Source organism: Felis catus, chromosome A1 (genome assembly GCF_018350175.1).
Source record: "Felis catus isolate Fca126 chromosome A1, F.catus_Fca126_mat1.0, whole genome shotgun sequence".
NCBI classification, from domain to species: Eukaryota; Metazoa; Chordata; class Mammalia; order Carnivora; family Felidae; genus Felis; species Felis catus.
The window spans coordinates 238,774,649-238,789,282 of record NC_058368.1 but is presented as its reverse complement, the minus strand read 5'-3'; the positions used below and the strand labels follow the sequence as shown (position 1 = coordinate 238,789,282).

Below are 14,634 nucleotides of genomic sequence, written 5' to 3'. Positions count from 1 at the left end.
TGAAGTGGGCCCCGCACTGACAGCAGCGAGCCCGACGTGGGGCTTAAACTCACAAACAGAGAGATCGTGACCTGAGCTGAAGTAGGATGCTGAACCCCTGAGCCACCCAGGGCCCCAGGGCCTAGTTTGTCTTACCCTGGGCTTTGGGCACCTGCCGCTAACACCTTGGGTGTGGGACACGATGTAGGGGTGGGATCCTGCCCCACCCACTGGCCTATATTTTATCTATTATTTATTATATTTACATATTATATATTATATATACTTATATATTTTATATATTATTTATTGTATTTTCTGCCCCACGTGACTTCTTTTATTTCCCTTTTGGAGAACAACTGGCACTCTGGCTAGTTTTTATTTGGCCTAATTTTTGGAATGAAAGGGAGGGAGGACCTGTTGCTTAAGTGGGATGCACAGATGGGAAAACTATGCCCACATTCTGATCGAAGAGACGGACTTTTAGCAGGAACAGTGAAGCACGACACCGGGTCCGGCCCTCTTTTTGTTCCGAAATCAACCCAGAGTTGGTATTTTTTCCAGTTTCCTCTGCTGGGAAACCGGTGGCTGCACATTTATCTACTGTGACAAGTAAGTATGGCACCCGCCACTTCAACCTCAGCGGGTGACGAGCTGTCGGTTGTGTGTGGGTAACGACCCTGTCTCGTCACCGTGAGAAATTGGAGTTGACGCCTGGTTTGCTCGGCACAAGCCCGTTAGTCGCCTAGAACCTTAGGCAGTCAGTGCTCCCAGACCCTCAGGGACAGACCAGGGGTCCTGGGATCTGTGCACATTCCGACGGTCCGGCCTAGTCTGACCCCCGTCTCACCCCCACCAGCCCGTCTGGCCCCCATCTGGCTCCTGTCTGACCCCTGTCCCCATCTGACCCCCACCTGGCCCCCACTTGATCCCTCAGCCCCCGTCTCACCCCCACTAGCCCCCGGATGGCCCCTATCTGACCCCTGTCTGGTCTCCGTCTGACCCCCATCTGACCCATGTCTGACCCCTGTATGGCCCCGTCTGGCCCCCCTCTGGCTGGTGCGGCAAGTCTCTGTTCCTGTGGCTCAGCCCAAATGCATCATCCGAACGAGGGGACAGTGGCCTCGAGGATGGTCACAATGGGATATTTCAGAAAGAACACCATACCATGCCTGGGCTCCTTGCCGACCATGTCCTCTCTGTGTCCTTTTATTCCCCACACAAACCCCACTCACATACCTCCGTGTCATCTCCTGCTAGTGAGTGACAGACACGGAGTGACCCAGCGAGGGTCTCAGGCCAGTGGGGGCCACAGCCCACGGAGCAGGGCCTCTTTGCCCATGCCAGCCACCCTCTGGCCGCGACCCTCGAAACCTCCGGTTCCCAGCCAGCGTTTCCAGTGTCCCTTGCGCTGAGGAGTTTTGAGCGACAACGGAAGGAGCGGCACCCTCTCCTGTCCCCTCTCCTGGCAGACGTGTCTAAAACCGCCCCCGGAGGAGGTGTGCAGCCCTACTCCGTGTCCAAGTCCAGTGTCTGCTCCGCCTTCCACTTCCACACGTGTCCCTGTGTCTTTCCTCCCTTCGTCTCTGTGCCGTCCCCTGCCTCGAGTGCATTTCCGTGGGCTGGTCTGCAAGTTCTTTGTCCTTCCTGTTGCCCTGACTCTTCCTGCCGACTCTGAACTTGTCACCACCTGCGCCCCCTCCCACCACGCGCTCTCAGACAGGGGCTCTGTGACCCCGAACGTGGGGCTCAGAGACATGGCCGCCTGAGCACCCCTCCTGGTCATGTGGACCTCCTCGCTGGTCTGTGCCCTCAGACTTTAGGATGGTGGCCGCAGGCGGGGACGGTCTCGTCATTCTATAATTCTGGAAACTCTGAGCTTGTTTTCCATTTGCTGGTCTGCTCTGTCCCATGGCCCCAGGTGTGGGCGCCGACTCGCCCCCACACACCCCCATGGCTGTGAGTGCTCCCCTGGGCCCCCGTCCCTCCCAGGCGCCGCCTCCACGGCCTCCAGGTGCCCCTGGCCCGCGTCGCACTCTGTATTCCAGCCACCGTGTGTTTTGTTTTCTCCCGATGTGTCCCACTCGTTCTCCGTAGCCACTCTCCCTCGTCTCGGAGCTTGGTTACTGTCCTCATCACGCTCTTAATCGTCAGCTTGGAAGCTCCCCTCGGACAAGTGCTCCAGCGGCCGCTTGGGGGTGACGCCTCCTGGAGTCCAGACACTTTTGCCTTTTGTTCGAAGTCTCCGTTTGTTCAGGTTCATTTGCCTGCTTAGGGTTTTCTCTGCTGCTCGTGTGAGGTCATGACGCCTCCATCTATCCATCACCAAGATGCCCCTCAGGGATTTGAGGCCAGAAAGTGGTGGGGGGCAGGGGAGGGAGGACAGCACGGCTGGTGGCTGAGGCAGGGGTCATCTGAGGACGTGGGCCACGTAGCCTCATCAGCCTGCAGGGAAGTGGGGTGGGCCCGGTCCCGCCCGAGCGCCCCAGGCCACCGGCAAGACCGCTCGCCTGCAAGGCTGCATCGGGGCCCAGACGTTAAGCATTAAGCCACTTGGCCCCAGGCCTGCTTCCATATGGGGCTGTCAGGGCGGGTGTGACTGTGTCTGGCGGCCCGTGATTCAGTGACTCATCGCAGGGAGAGACCGGGCAGACCGACTCGGAGCTTTAAGTCAAGTGCAACCACAGGGAGCGCCTCCAGTGGCACTCCAGCGCTCTCCTGTGCAGTGGGTAGGATGCCTGCGGGGGGGGGGGGGGGTGGAGGGCACCTGAGGGGGGAGCGGGGGTAAGCGGCCAGTGCACGCACCCACCTCGCCTACTTAGCACCAGTGCTCGCTTGGGGAGACACGCTGTTTGGAGGCCATAAGCACAGCAGACACAGACCCGACCGGGAGCGCGTGCACCTGAGCGCACCTCCGCATGACCCTGGACGTGACCTTGCTCTGTCCACGTATCGTGGAAATTGTTTTAATGGAAATGGTTCCTGCGTCAATTGTATGGTCTTACATACAATTGAACATACAGTTGAACCTCTGAACCAAGGCTGCAAGAGGGCCCTTCAGACTAGACGCCCTCCACCTCCTGGGAGGCTCGCACACGGACGTGGACATGGACAGACACACAGACAGATACAGGCACGGACAGACGCACGTAGAAACGGACACAGAGACACGGACAGACTGACGGACACACACAAACAGACACAGGCCTACTGCCATGTCTCCCCAGGCTCCTCTGGTCGTGGTTTCCCGACCCCGTTGTCCTCAAGGAGGGCTCTGGGACGTGTGCGAGGTCCCTCCGGGAAGGCCTGGAGCCACGGGCTCGGGAGGTGAGCTGGGGTCCCCATCCTGGCTTCTGGAGGGAAGCTGGCACGTTCGTCCGACGGCTCCTCACGCGTCCTCCCCGCCTCCTGTTCTCCAGCTGGAGTAGGATTTGCTGAGGTGTCTGTCTGGGGGGGTTCATTCTGCTGGTGGTGCCCCGAGCTTCCTGGTTTGTGGTTTGAGTCTCATTAACTCTGGAAGATTCCAGGCACTTTCACGGCAAATGGGTCCTCTCCCTTCTTCCCTCCTCCTCCTGGAATTCTTAGCTGCGCGTGTGTGGGTCCATGGTGTCCTGGGGCTTCCCTGCTCCAGGCCACCGATTCCGTCTACTTTTCCCACTGGAGCCCCTCACACGCTCATCACTGGCATCTTAAATCCCAGGCCCCAGGGGCACCTGGGTGGCTCCATCAGTTCAATGTCCGGCTCTTGATTCTGGCTCGGGTCACGATCTCACGGTTCGTGGGATGGATCCCCGAGTAGGGCTCTGCACTGACAGATCGGAGCCTGCTTGGGATTCTCTCTCTCTCCCTCTCTCTGCCAAACTGTTAAAAACTGAGAGTAATAAAAAGTAAATCCCAGTCCCCAAATTCTAAAATCCCTGCTGTGTCTCGTAGAGTCTCGTCTGGTGGTGGCGTTTCCCAGATGGCGGTGTGTCTTGTGGCTCACGTTGAAAGCCGGACACTTGTGCGGGGTAAGTGGCACCGAGCGAGGAAGGCCTTTCTGATGGGCTTTGTGTTCTTTTGGCCAGAGACAGGCTGCGCTTGCCGCTGGCCTCGGCACCAGGGCTCAGAGGCCGTGTCGTCTCCCCTTCTGGCTCTGGGCGTCCCTGTGTCTGCAGGCGGCCACACGTGAGGGATGGAGCGTCTGGGACCTTTCCTCCAGGGCACAGCGTCCCACACTCAGCCCAGGCCTGCCCTGATGGGGACCAGTCACCGTGGGGACCGAGCCCTCCTCTCAGGTGGAGGTGTTTGCATCCTCACCAGGAGAACCTGGTGTGGTTCCTGGAGGCAAAACCGTGAAGATGTGGAGTCTTCCTTGCTCAGCCTTCGTCAACTCGTGAAAATGACCATCAGGTGTTTCTGCCAGTTTCTGGGTGCCAGTGACCCTCTGTCTCCGTAGACTCAAAGTGGCTGTTTCCCTGTGACCTCAGTCCTCTGGTGTGGACGAGGACAGTGTGAGGACCATCCTTCTCACACGGTCCAGGACGCGGGACCCCCCCCCACCACCCCTGTCTGGGGAGAAGCTGGGGTGGTTCTGCCATTACCTGGGGGCCAGAGACTTTGCTCCCGAAGGACAGGCTGGTCCTACCTTCCGTGCCCGCCCTATCCTGTGGTGACCCTTCTACCTCCTGTCCCCCTCACGGCTTCCCCTCCAACTGCAGGTGGGGCTGGAGGGCACACGGGTTTTCAGGCACGTCAGGGGCTCGGCCCCCAGGAGACGTGCAGGGACCTGAGGTGTCCTTCCCTCTCCCAATACCCCCCTGCCCCTGGACCCCACACATCCTGCAACCCAGGGCCATATAGGACAGACGTGGGCTGACTTGGGCAAGGCAGCACCTGACTGTGACATGGCAAGTCTGGGCCTGGGTGTCCAGCTGGTGGCCGCCAACCGCGGGGCCTGTGGGGCCCCTGAAACCTGCCCTCCGCAGACATGTGGAAGGACACAGCGCAGGGCAAGGGACGCAGAGCATCTTGGCAACAACTTTACATTTCGGTTACATTTTGGCCAAAATTATATTTGGGGTACGTTGGCTTAAATGGCATATTATTTAAGCTAACGACATCTGTTTCTTTGGGGGCTTTTATTTATTTATTTTTATGTTTATTTTTGAGAGAAAGAGAGGGAGACAGAGCACCAGCAGGGGAGGGGCAGAGAGAGAGAGAGGGAGACACAGAGTGAGAAGCAGGCTCCGGGCTCTGACCTGTCAGCACAGAGCCCGACGTGGGTCTTGAACTCCTGCACCATGAGATCATGACCTGAGCTGAAGTCGGACGCTCAACCGAGCCACCCAGGCGCTCGTTTTTGTTTTTGTTTTTGTTTTAATGTGACTATTAGAAAATCTGGTTTTATATATGTCTTGCGGTGCATTCTCTTGGATGGGCTAGTCCTGACAGAACCATCTGGGTGATGAATCGTTGCGCCTTTGATTTATGAATAAAGTTTTTGGAGGAAGATAATGCAAAGGACTTTGCTAATTTTGTGGTCCTGCCTGGAAAGGCTCATGGTACCAGTTCACTAAATTATAAACATTACAGTCTTAGGTAAGAAGTTGCACATAGAGGCAACCTTGGCCCGCAGGTGGACGGACACGCGCACACACGTCCAGGTGCAGGCAGAGAAGCGGAGGGTCCACGCTGCGGAGACACAGTGCGGCCTCCCCGAGAGCCGACCCCGTGGCCAGGGGCCGCCCCAAGCCCTGCACGCCGCTTGCGGTGGGTGGGGGAGAAGGCCCACGGCCCCACTAGGGGGTCCCCTCCCGAGGCTCTAGGAAGACGGGCACTGGACAGGCTGTCAGCCCTGGAGGCCCCGAGGGCCGCCCTTGCGGGGCACCCTGTTGGGTGAAGGCCGGCAGGTCCCGGAGAGCAGCGTGCCCGTCTTGCCGGCTCACGGGTTTGTGTTCGTGGCTTCGCACATGGTGCGGCAGACCCGGGCATCAAAAAGCATACTTTTTGGGGCACCTGGGTGGCTCAGTCGGCTAAGCGTCCGACCCTTGCTATCAGTTCAGGTCACGATCTCATGGTTGTGAGATCGAGCCCCAGAGGTTGTGAGGCTCTGTGCTGACGGCACGGAGCCTGCTTGGGATTCTGTCTCTCCCTCTGCCCCTCCCCTGCTGTGTGCGCTTGTGCTCTCTCTCTCCCCCCTCCCACACACACACTCTCTCTCTCTCTCTCTCTCAAAACAAATAAACTTAAAAAAAATAAACACTCTTGTGCAAGGAGCAGAGGCCCCCCTCTCCAGAGTACGTCTAAGACAGAAACACCAACCGCACAGCAAACGGACTCAAACTAACCTGTTCCTGACGGTTAGCTGGATCCGTGGAGTGAGGGGAGCAGGCAGGCCAGACCCCCAGACCGGTGCTCCTGGCAGAGAGGAGAGGCTGGCCGCACTCCCTCCTGGACTCGTACAGCTGCTCAGGGCCAGGCCCTGGCGGAGCTACCTGCGCTGGGGGGAGGGGGGGGGCAGACGGCAGTGAGCACAGCCACCGCCCATCCGGAGGCGGCTTGGCGTGGTGTGCCACGGGCCCTAGTGGGGGCTGCCCTGCCGGCTGCCTGGGAGGGTGCCGGCGGCTGGGGCCTCTGCCGGGTGGCTCCGGGGGCCGGAGCGGTGCAGGCCTGGCTGCGCGAGGCCGTGCTGGGGTGCAGTGGGGGCAGGGCAGGCCGCCGTGTAGACACGGGTGGAGGGAGGAGCACGTGGGCTGGCGTGTTTGTTTCCTCTGTCCTGACGACGCGCGGCCTTAGCCCGTCGGAGGGCTCGGGCCTTAGGGACCGTGATGAGCCCAGCCCCACGGTGCAGGGGGGAGATGGGAGAGCGCCCGGACCCCCTGGCCCGGCCCCACCCAGCGAGTGGTCCACTGCCTGCTCCCCAGGAGCACCCGAGGCCCCGGCCCGCTGGGGTGCCCACCACCCGAAGATCCACCTCCCCGCGACTTGCCCCACAGAGAAGGGGACGCTCCGATCAACAAGGAAGTAGCCCCATCTCTCCACGGGCAACCGGGGGCCGGTGACACACGCAGGCTGCAGAGGCCGGCCGAGGGTATCAGGAGGTAAGGGGTACAGTTCTCACAACCCGCGCTGGGTCTCTCCACTGGGGGCGCTGGGAGCACAGGCGGCTCCAGACTCCGGCCTCCGAGGGCCCTGCGGGCAGCCCGTGTGTAGTCAGAGGGGCAGGAATGGAGTCTGGGGACGGTACATTACTCTTCCCGAGGACGGGCCTAACTGAGAAGGAAGAGAAACGGTTTTCTGGGGCCACGGGTCCGGTTCCGCACTTGTGGGCGCGCACCGCAGGGAGGTGACTTCACTACAGGACGCGGAAGCCACGCTGGTCCACGCGAGGCTGCTGGTTCTTCAGGGTCTGGAAGAAAGTTCCCGGCAGCTCGAGTGGCAGCTCCCGCCGAGCCTCGGTCTGGTCCGCTCCTCCCTCTCCCTCTGACGATACCGCCGTTCGTACCACGACCCCGAGCGAGAAGTCACTTGGTTTTTGCTGACTTCGGTCTCCGTAGGGAGTGACACAGCCGGTGTCCTGACTTGCTCCTGGGGGCCGTCGTTACCCATGAGGCTGAACGGTGCGTGCCCCCCGGGCCCTTGGTGTTTTCCTCGTTGACGGCTCGGCGTCCTTGACGTCATCTGAACGTGAGCGCTTCGTCCCGGCCCCACGCCTGGTCTCTGCAGCCTGCGTGTGTCCCGATGAGTGCGCGTTCTTCAGTTCACGGCTGCCCAATGTACCAGCCTCTGCCTTGACGCTTTCTGCCTTTTCTGGCTTGTTTCGGAAAGCCCTGCTCCCCTAGGGACCTAGGTGCTTGCTCCTGTACGTCTTCTACCCAGCATTTCTGCCCGGACGCCACACTCTTTTCTTAATCCACGGCCGATATTCCCGAGACGTCCACCGAGAAGGCCCTCTGCGGCGTCCCTGCGTGTCGGATCACGCGTCTGTCCTCGCTCCCCGCCCGCCCCTTGTCGGCCGGTCTGTCCTGCACCAGCGCCTCCGTCTCGGCTCCGACGGGGACAGCTCCCCACCCGCTCCGTCTGGCTGTCCTGTGCCGCGAGCGTCCCCGCGAATTTGCAGCAGCTCGCCGCGTCCTGCAGCAAAACCGGATGGGCGCTGACCGGTCCTTGCGGGCACCGTCTTCGCCAGCCGCCCGGGCTCACGCTCCGTCAGCGCGGTGGTGCCGAGAAGCTAGAGCCTTATCGGCGTCTCCACGAAGTTCGCACCTGTTGTTAGATTTGTACAGGTCTTCACGTGTTTGTTCTGGGACACAGAGATGTAGCCGATCCTGTACATCGTATTTGCATCCAACATACTTGCTACGTGCTATTTCCTCTGGTAACGTGTGCACAATGCTTCCGGGTTTTCCACCTTATCCTTTGTGTCTTGTCTTTATTACTGATTCTTCATCCTGTTCGTTTTCCCCTAATTTCTATGATGACTCCATTTGTGAATAATCTGCGTTTCCTTTTTCCTTCCACTCCTTATCTCTCCATCTCCCTCTGTCTCTGTCTCTGTGTATCTCTGTCTCTCTGTCACTGTCTGTCTCTGTTTCTATCTCCTATCTCTGTCCCTCTGTCTCTTGGTCTCTGTCTCTGAGTCTCTATCTCTGTCTCTCAGTCTCTGTCTCTGCCTCTCTGTCTCTATCTGTCTCTGTCTATCTCTGTCTGTATCTCTCGGTCTCTGTTTCTGCCTCTGTCTCTGTCTGTCTCTATCTATCTCTGTCTCTGCCTCTCTGTCTCTGTCTCTGTCTGTCTCTCAGTCCCTGTCTGTCTCCGTCTCTCTCAGGAACGATAGGACAGCGGTTACTCCCCTACCGCACTGAGAAGACGTTTTGGAAGGCATGCTTACCATTCCTGTCTTACGGGGAATGTCTTCTGTTTTACTGTTGGGGATTATATTTGCTGAAGGTTTTTTGAGCAAACTGCTTGTTCAGTCAAGGAAATGCCTTTCTATTCTTAGTCTGCTGAGAATTTTTTCATGGATGAACACTGAATGTTCTCAGATGTTTTTCTATACAGCGATCACGTGATTTTTCTTCTTTGCTTCATTAGCGTAGGCTCCAGGAAATTGGAATCGTGTGTCTCTTCGTGGCTGCACACCCACTGCTCAGCACGGGGTGCTGGGTCCCCTGTGTGCCCGGCCTCCCCCTCTGGACAGTGGGTCCACCCCGGAGACCCGGGCCTCTGGGAGGGTCGGGGCCCAGGCTGGAGGCGGCGCCGGAACCGGTGGGCAGCAGGAGCCCCTGGGTGGCCAAGCAGACCGTCTTTGGCCTCAGCTCTGCTGCCCTGGACGCGTCCCAGAGGGTGCCTCCGCTGGGGTCTCAGACCTGAGCGGCCGCCTTCAGACACCCCTCCTCGGGCACAAGGCCTTTGGACTTGCCCATGAAGCCCCAGGGTCCCCGAGGCACCCCCACCCCAGTCCCACAGCGGCTGCGCCCCAGTCCCCGAGGGCCGAGTCTCTGTGCAGAGGACACGGGAGGGCAGGTGCCTGGGGGGAGACGCATCTAGGTGGGGCGGGCGGCTTCGCTCTGGGTCTCGGCGAGCGACACACGTGGCTTGCGCCCCACGGGCACCCCCAGGCCCGACCCCACTCGGGTCCTCTCCACACGCCGGCCCCTCATGAGGAATCACACGTTCCTGGGACTCCCGCAAAGCAAGCAAGGCCCAATGCAGACTCTCCTGGGATGCTTGACGGTGGCTGGGCCAGGAGGGCCACAGGGCTGCCTGGGAACCCCTCTCTCCGTGGTTTTGTACTCGAAACACCTGAAAAAAGGGTGGGAATCCCCTGATGACCTTGGCACCTGCACAATGACACGGGGACCCGCGGACCCCACAGCAGCGTGGGCGGCCGTCCCCGGGCCGGAGCCGGGACCTGGCCTTGCAGTCAGTGGGGGAACCGGGCTCAGGCTCCGCCCCATCCTCCATGGCTGTGCGGTGGCACCGAGGCCTCCTGGGCCCGCCCGCGGCCACCGCACCCAGGCTCCATGTCACCATCAGGACCCCGTGGGACCGCCTGGCTGCAGGGTGACGTGGGCCATCCTGGTGTCTCCCCTGCGTCTGCCCGCCCCCGTCACCTTGAGCAGCCGCCTGGCCAGCATCCACACCACCCTCTGGCCACTTCTGTTTTGCGGATTCTGGGCTTCGGGCCTCGGCATCTCTTGGCAGAAGATGTCAGTTCTGGCCGAGGTGTGAGGGTGACTCCGAAGGAAGCTGTGTCCCCTTCAGGGGCCCTGGGGGCTCGCTCCACCCGCGGGGTCCCCAGCCCACATCTGATGAGGCCCCAGGGCGGGGAGCGGCACCGACTGCCCAGCAGCGTCCACGACATCGCCACAGGGTTCGACCTCAGCGCCCGCGGGCAGGGACACCGGCCGGCAGCCCCCGTGCCCCGTGGACACACAGCCCTGCACTTTGGTGGCGGCACTTACCTGTGCTTTCCTCGATTTCATGGTCCTGCCCACACTGGAAGGCGGAGGGCGGGAAGGTTGCTTAGGGCGCTGGCCTGTCTCCTGCAGCTGCTGTACCAAAACAGAGACGCCTTGTCTCGCTTGTGAGGCCAGAGGGCAGACCTGGGGTTGCTGTTGGAATCGTTGCTGATCCGGCCCCACCGACCCCCTTCCTGGGGCTCTGGAGGAGGCCCCTCGCCGCTTCCCCCGCTGCAGGGGCTCCCATCTCTGTTAAGGCCCCTCGGGACGGCATTCGGGGCCCACCCCAGCCACGCATGAGCTTCTCACCTCAGCCTTAACCTGTCACAGCTCGAAGACCTCTGCCATCTGAGGCCACATTTGCAAGGCCCGGGGGTGAGAACCTGACATCTTTGGGGGACGGTATCAGCCCACGCGCCCAAGTGCCTAGAGCCACGCGTGGCACGGAGCCCGCAGGCAGTCGGTGCTCTGTGAAGGGATGGATGAGCGAGCCCGCCCCCCCTGTTTCCGTGGAACCCGCGGCCCAGAGTTCCCGCCGCTGCAGGAAAGCAGAGGCCACCCAGCAGGAGTTGGGGCAACGAGAGCACGGGGGGTGCAGGGGTGTGTGTGTGTGAGGCCCAGGGTGAAGGTGCCCGTGGAGGGGGCACTGCCTCTCGGCCTGCACGATGTGGGGGGCTCCTCCGTGCAGTGATGTGGATGGGATTGCCCGGGGTGGAGACGCATTCGGGAGGTGGGACGGGCCAGCAAAGGCTCCACATGGGGCATTGTCCAGGCTTCCTGGAGCATGTGGGTGCAGGAAGGCCGGGGTGGGGGGCGGGGGCGGTGGTGAGCGTTTCCTGGGAGGGGTCTCAGGGCCGGGGGCGCTGGATGCCCCATGCCAAGCTGTTCCCCTCCTGAGCCTCCCGGTCGGGAGGACGGATCCCCGGGGCCCCAACGTGAAGCAGAGGGGAAGTCGGCAGCCCCGCCTGGCTCAGAGGGCCTCTCGCAGGTCTGCTAGAAAAGCTGCGGGTACCCGGCCACAGGCAAGGACACAGGGGTGCATGGCCAGCATGGAACTCATCTGTCCCCAAGTTTGGACCCATATGGGGAGCAGCTGGGGTGCATCTCGTCTGGTCTGTACGATGATGACTGACAAGGGGCTGTAAGAGTCAGGGCCTTTCAACAGGGTGAGTGGGGCCCCCTTCAACCCACGACTGGTTTTGGGGGGCCCCTCCCCATCTGACATGATGCCCTGGCTCTGGCCTCTTGCTCTCAGCACTGGGGGCTCTCCTGCAGGTCATGCTCCACCGCCTTCCCTTCCTCATTGTTAAGGTAACTGTCTGCAGGTGGACCAAGGGGGATCCAAACGGTGGCTGTAAGGTGACCGGCGGCACCTGCCCCTGCACACAGGTCCCCTCTCGGCCCCTTCTGAGTCCTCTCAGATGCCGACACATGCAGAGCAGGCCTCTCCCACCTCGCCCGGCCACAGGTGTTCCACATAAGCGGATCAACGGGGCCCTGTTCTCTCTCTCTCTCTCCCCAAGGCCCAGTCTGCGGGCGCCCAGTGTGTGTGACCCCTGCCCATCCCTGCAGCCCATGTTCCACACCACCCCCTGTCCCACCCTCCTGACACTGCGGCTCACACCCCTGTGATTCCCTAAGCAAACTGTGCTTCCGCTTTAGTGGCCAGAGGTCAAGTCCAGCAGAACGTGACTCCATGCTGTGTTCTTATTCCTCTGTAAACTCTGAGAGGGCAACAAGCAGCCATAGCCTGCCTTCACCAGTGATTCAACCAGGTTTCATGGAGAAGGGAAAGTCAAGAGGTGACCCCACGATCCTCTGCGCCTGGCATCGAATAAAGCAGCTCTCGTGCAAACTTGGCCCAGTTCAGCCTGGTCGCAACTGTGACAGCCACTTGAGTCTGCAGCTTCTGGTCGAGAGAGCGTAACTGGATTATGATTCCGACTTGCCTTCCTCCTCCGCTGCCTACCAGACCTGGGTGGAGCTCTGGACCACAGGGGCCCAGCCTAGTGTGTGGGCCTTGAGAACATGCAGAGCACATAGGGAGTGAAGGCCCCTTGGCCTCCACTGAAGAGCTCTGTCTCTCTCTCTCTCTCTCTCTGAAATTCCCCAGATTCCACATGGGAGACAGGAAAGTGCACACAACAAGGCGGACGTGTGTGGACCCCGAGCGGAGCCTCAGGCAGGCCCAGGGCAGTGGAATCCATCTATGTGGTGCACTGACATGCTCGGCCTCTGGTGCGGACAGCCCCTGCAGGTGCCACGGCCATGGGCCATGACTTGCACTCCTAGGAGACTGTGCCAACCCAAAGAGGAAGAAAAGCTCACCAAACTCACCAGATGTTCTGTAATGTCAGGGAAGGAGTAGGGAGAGGGAATCCGTGGCACTTGGGGTCTCCAAGATGAATTGTATCACTGGAGCTCGGCTGTGGGTGGACAGGCAGGATCAAAAGTCCACTCCAGCACCCTTGATGATGGGTGAGCATGGGGACAAGGACGGGGAGGGGGATGGGGAGATGGGGCGAGGTATCAGTGTGTGGGCCTTTCCAGAAGACGGTGAAAGACGCAGACATGAGAGGAAGGCTGTGTACAGCGAGGGTCTTCCAAGAGTGCTGGAGCCACGGGGAAGCTGAGTGAAGCCCCGCCTCCCCCAGGCCTGGGGGAGCACAGACCTGTCCACACTTCCGTGTCAGACTTCTAGCCCCAGACAGTGCGAGAATGAATTCCTACTCAGTGTGTGGTCATCTGTCACAGCAGCCACAGGACACACTGCAGTTATAGCCATACTGTCAGGGGGGTGAGGAGGACCCCACGATCAGTGATGGGGAGGGGGGCCATGGAAAGTTCCAGGTCTCTCAGCTGCTCCCTGAGGCTGGCGGTAGCCGCAGAGTCAGTCCGTGGGCCCCTGGGCTGCTGGCCCCATGCCAACGGGGGAGGCCAGGACAAAGGTCCAGAGGCCACCTCTGTGGATTTGCAGGAGTCCCGAACAGACACTGTCCCTGAGTCTCTGAGGCTGGGTGTGGCATTTTCCCAAAGAAAAGCCCCCAGCGACAACTTCCTGGCAGCCGTGGGCTAGCAGACCCAGGACAATTCCTCTGCTGTTCCCGTCTGCTCACGTCCCCCCTTCCTGGAGGGAACGTGGACACGGGCCCTGTCCCACTGCACAGCAGCGGTGGCTCTCTGGGACACCGCCACCTGCTCTGGACCCCACCCTGGCAGCGGGCTGGGGTCACACGGGAGCTCCCTTGGCTCCTCGGCGAGTGCTGAGTGACGGTGTCTGTCTCCCGGGTGACCCTCCTCACTTTGGCTGCACGTCCCCAGATGGCTTTCTGGCCGTTGGCCGGTCCTGGGAGGAAGGCAGCCCCCTGCCCGCCTCCTGAGATGCAGAGTGTGGCTGGCCCAGCGGCTGCAGGATTTCCTGCCCACTCTCCCCCCAGTGTGTCCAGGTGCTGCTGGAGATGCCCAGAAATAAGGGAACCTGCAAGTCCCCGGGACCCAGGGTGCCCCCCCGCCCCGCGTCCCATGCCCTCTCTGCCTCCGTGCCTCCTTGGCTGAGCCTCCCTCACCGCAGCGATGTGTCTGACCCCCTGGGCACCGGGCCGGAGACCCCGGCTGCCTGGCGTGGCTGCATCCATGCTCCCTGGCGACTCCGGGAGGCCCCCACCAGTGTCCTCTTCTGACCACGCTTTCCCGAGAGCACCGTGCGCTTGGTCTCTTCGGCCCTGGAGAGGCTGGGGATCCTGGCTCCTTGCCCGTCACTGCGTCCTCTGGCGGGTCTCCCCCCGCCTCTTGCCGTCAGCAGAAACGGGAGCCTCCTCAGCCACATGCCCCGCCCACCAGTGACCTCTGTGACCTCCGCGGGCCTGGCGTCACCGGACTGGCCACCCCACCTGCAGGAGCACCCCCACAGAATGCCTCTAACAGGATGCACGGCCGGCCCCTCAGAGTCCAAAATTCTAAGAACGGAAGTTCTAAGCACTTCCGGGATGGCCCACAGCTCCCGCCCACTGCTTGCCGGGGGCGTGGCCAGGGGGCCTTGGGCCATGGTGCCAGCGCTCCCATTCCCCTCTCTTGCTGCACGGGTCGCCCCGGACCTCGCAGTTTCGTGGGTGGGGAATCGGGAGCTGCTGGCGGAGGGACTCCGCGTGAGCCTTTCCTGGGGCCGTGGCGGGCTGGGGGTCTGCAGTCGTCTGAGGCCGTGCTGGGGTCA

General features: G+C 61.2%; 2 protein-coding genes and 1 long non-coding RNA gene across 10 annotated transcripts in view; 2 read left to right on the top strand and 1 right to left on the bottom strand.

Moving 5' to 3' along the window:
- Window positions 1–4,340, top strand: part of TRIP13 (thyroid hormone receptor interactor 13) — a 28,061-nt gene extending 23,721 nt beyond the window's left edge. The window contains exons 11-13 of one of the 8 annotated variants that reach the window (XR_006586678.1): window positions 544–2,708; window positions 3,207–3,306; window positions 3,913–4,340. Coding sequence is in view for 5 of the 8 variants with exons in the window: in XM_045039483.1 (XP_044895418.1) it covers window positions 3,913–3,969 (57 nt within the window). In the remaining 3 variants the exon portion in view is untranslated. The remainder of the gene's footprint in view (window positions 1–543; window positions 2,709–3,206; window positions 3,307–3,912) is intronic. The other 7 variants (XR_006586682.1, XR_006586679.1, XM_045039483.1 and 4 more) reach the window with 7 other exon arrangements.
- A 1,776-nt stretch (window positions 4,341–6,116) lies between these two features.
- Window positions 6,117–8,375, top strand: LOC123380636. The gene is made up of 2 exons (XR_006586665.1): window positions 6,117–7,061; window positions 7,223–8,375. It is a non-coding gene; the product is annotated as an uncharacterized LOC123380636 (long non-coding RNA).
- A 307-nt stretch (window positions 8,376–8,682) lies between these two features.
- On the bottom strand, window positions 8,683–14,404 carry LOC123380635 (collagen alpha-2(I) chain-like). The gene is made up of 2 exons (XM_045039447.1): window positions 12,762–14,404; window positions 8,683–10,517 (listed from the first exon to the last, which is right to left on the bottom strand). The coding sequence occupies exon 2, from the start codon at window positions 9,994–9,996 to the stop codon at window positions 9,025–9,027; it is 972 nt and encodes a 323-aa protein (XP_044895382.1). The 5' UTR covers window positions 9,997–10,517; window positions 12,762–14,404; the 3' UTR covers window positions 8,683–9,024.
- Window positions 14,405–14,634: the final 230 nt, after the last annotated feature.

Excerpts from the sequence above, each read along its gene's own strand:
- LOC123380635 (XM_045039447.1), bottom strand. The coding sequence starts at position 9,996 with ATGGTGACATGGAGCCTGGGTGCGGTGGCCGCGGGCGGGCCCAGGAGG.